This window comes from Prionailurus viverrinus, chromosome E2 (genome assembly GCF_022837055.1).
Source record: "Prionailurus viverrinus isolate Anna chromosome E2, UM_Priviv_1.0, whole genome shotgun sequence".
In the NCBI taxonomy this organism is placed as follows: domain Eukaryota; kingdom Metazoa; phylum Chordata; class Mammalia; order Carnivora; family Felidae; genus Prionailurus; species Prionailurus viverrinus.
In genome coordinates this window covers 57,254,028-57,257,125 of record NC_062575.1, presented here as the reverse complement: position 1 = coordinate 57,257,125, position 3,098 = coordinate 57,254,028, and the positions used below count along the sequence as shown (strand labels likewise).

The 3,098-nt window shown below is 42.9% G+C and overlaps 1 protein-coding gene across 1 annotated transcript; it reads left to right on the top strand.

The window, feature by feature from the left end:
- The first annotated feature begins 1,211 nt into the window (after positions 1 to 1,211).
- On the top strand, positions 1,212 to 2,252 carry LOC125153791 (vomeronasal type-1 receptor 4). Its single transcript, XM_047837310.1, has one exon. The coding sequence runs from the start codon at positions 1,212 to 1,214 to the stop codon at positions 2,130 to 2,132; it is 921 nt and encodes a 306-aa protein (XP_047693266.1). The 3' UTR covers positions 2,133 to 2,252.
- The last annotated feature ends 846 nt before the right edge of the window (positions 2,253 to 3,098 follow it).

Genomic DNA, 3,098 nt, shown 5'->3' with positions numbered 1-3,098 from the left:
TAAGGCAAGACATGCTACTGTTCAGTGGTTTCCATATAGGTGCTAATGTACTTGTCTTCCTGGCATAAAGGCAAATACGTTTTTCTCTTACCTCCTAATATGGAGCAACTCCTGAATTAATCAAGTCCAACCTGGTCACAGGCAGGCCTCTGCAGTCCCCTACTGCAGTCAGCGCATCTACCCTGCCCTAACATCTCAAGTCTTCATTCATGATGTGTGTTGTCATCTAGAATAAGAAATCTTCGCACAGAAACTGAAACTTGTTACGACCAAAATTGGAAACTAAACATACCAGCGATATAAAACAAAATGACAGGTATAAAAACAAAACTAAATCTTTATCTAAATTATTCAAAGAAAACAGCTAACCTAACAGACTTGGTTAGTTTGGCATGACTGCTAAGTGCCCTGTCTTTGCAACCAGCCCAGATGGGTTACATTCCCTATCTTCCCCTAAACAAGGTGTGAATTTAAACAAATACGGTGTGTCTGTACTGTTCTGATCTTTATAATGAAATAGTAGTGCAGGTTTATAGATTTACAAGAGTAAACTAAGCTACCATGTGTGTGGACTTCACAGCAGTTTTTACACGCAGTGATTTTATTTTTTTTTTAAGTTTATCTGTTTGAGAGTGAGAGCAAGCAGGGGAGGGGCAGAGGTGGAGGAAGAGAGAATCCCAAGCAGGCTCTGCACTATCAGCACCAAGCCCAAGGTGGGGCTCAAACCCACAAATCATGAGATCGTGACTTGAGCTGAAATCCAGGTACCCAGGTACCCCTAAGTGATTTTAAAAGTTATATATTCAGGGCTCCTGGGTGGCCCAGCTCGTAAAGTGTCTGACTTCGGCTCAGGTCGTGATCTCGGGGTCTGTGAGTTCGAGCCCCGCATCGGGCTCTGTCCTGACAATTCAGAGCCTGGAGTTGCTTTGGATTCTGTGTCTCCCTCTCTCTCTCTGCAAATGCCCCTGCTCATTCTCTCTCTCTCTCTCAAAAAAAGATAAACATTAAAAAAAAACATATATTCAACACTTGAAAGCATGTGTAGAAAAAAACACAAAACACCTATAAATACTTCTAAAGGGGAACCAATGGTAACTGGAGTATACTGAATTGCAGTGGACAAGATAAATGTAGCCTGTGCACCATAATCCCAAGCAGGGAGGATCTTATTCTGGCTCTAAAGACATTATCAGTCACTGCAAGCTGGCAGAATGGAATCCATGGATGTGGCCACTGGAACAATCTTCTTATCACAGACGGTATTTGGAACTCTTGGAAATTTCTCTCTTCTCTACCATTATCTCTTCCTTTACTCCACTGAGCACAGGCTGAGGCCCACAGATTTGATTCTCAAGCACCTGATGATAGCCAACTCCTTAGCCCTGCTTTCTAAAGGAGTCCCGCAGACAATGACAGCTTTCGGTTTCAAAGATTTCCTCAACGAAGCCAGATGCAAACTGGTTTTCTATCTTCACAGAATTGGAAGGGCCATGTCCATGAGCAGCATCTGCCTCTTGAGTGTCTTTCAGGCCATCATGATCAGCCCCAGAGACTCCACACACGCAAAACTTAAACTGAAGGCTCCCAAGCACACTGGCTCCTTTGTTTTCTTGTGCTGGATTCTGGCAATGCTGGCAAATATCTCTTTTCCCGTAAATGTGACTGGCAAATGGGGCAACGCAAACATCACCATGAAAAAGGATTTGGGATACTGCTCTGGCGTGGGCAATAACAAACTCATGTTATCCGTACTGGCAGCGATGTTATCATTCCCTGATGTTTTATGTCTGGGGCTCATGATCTGGGCCAGCGGCTCCATGGTTTCTATCCTGCACAGGCACAAGCAGCAGGTCAGATACATTCGTGGCAACAAACTCTCTGCTAGATGCTCCCCCGAGTCCACTGCCACCCAAAGAATCCTTGTCCTTGTGAGCATCTTCGTGTCATTTTACACCCTGTCCTCCACCTTCCAACTCTGCATTGCTCTTACTAATAATCCCAGTTGGTTGCTGGTGAACATCTCTGCCTTCATCAATGGATGTTTCCCAACTGTCAGCCCCTATGTTCTCATAAACCATGGCTCCAGCCTGTCCAGGCTCTGCTTTGTCTGGCCAAGGAACAAAATCTCCTGATCTCATCAGAAGCGTTATCAAGTTGTTTCTGCACAGCGTGTTTACTGTTTATTCACTCCTCTTCACAGAGTTGTGTGTGCAGTGGTGATGCAGCCATATTACAAGAAATGTTGGACCACACTGAACTTATGCCCAATAACAAACCATAAATGCTAATTACTGTAAATGTAATACTATGTAATTATCACATAAGTCCTTACATAATTGTTGGTCATGTTTGTAGTGGAGTAGTTCAACGTCTAGAAATAATAAAATGTGGGTCCTGACACAACCTGGATATTAAGGGGGTGTCTTTGAGTATGTAACTTTCAATAGACAGAACACATTTATCCAGAAATTAACCAAGCATGGAATGTCTGGTAAAGTTCCATGAAAAAAGAACAATATGTGAGCTGGCCATTCAGGAAACTGAAAAAACAAAATGTTCTCTGAGAAAAACGAAACAGAACGGGGTGAAGTGGAAACAGAAATCGGGTTCAGGTATTAGGTGTATCTGGGCTCAAGTTAGGAAGTTAGTACATTTCAAGCTTACAGTGATGGTGGTCATTTGGAAGACCACTGTATACAGGGAGATAAGCATACATTTTTTCCTGTAGAAAGATCCAGATTAAACTGCAGTGGGAAAAAGCACACAGATATACAGCCAATTTTTAACAAGACATCAGGCGAGTGAGAGGCAAAAAGGCAAGATGTCTAGGATGAAGTGACATGGGTTTTGGCAACTGTACAGGATAGTTTTCTATGTAATGTGAAGATGACAAGTGTCATTTTGTTAAGAGTCCTGGGGTCCCTCATCTCACTTAGGAGGAAGTAAGCAGAGCTTTTCGCTATGACTACAGGAGCTCAGGAACAGTCATTTAGAGGTAAAGTCAGGAATCCCATTTGTTTATATCCAGTGTGTGGCAGGAGGATTTCCACAGGAGCAAATGGTTATTTCTCAAGTGCAGAAAAATTTATAATGTAGCT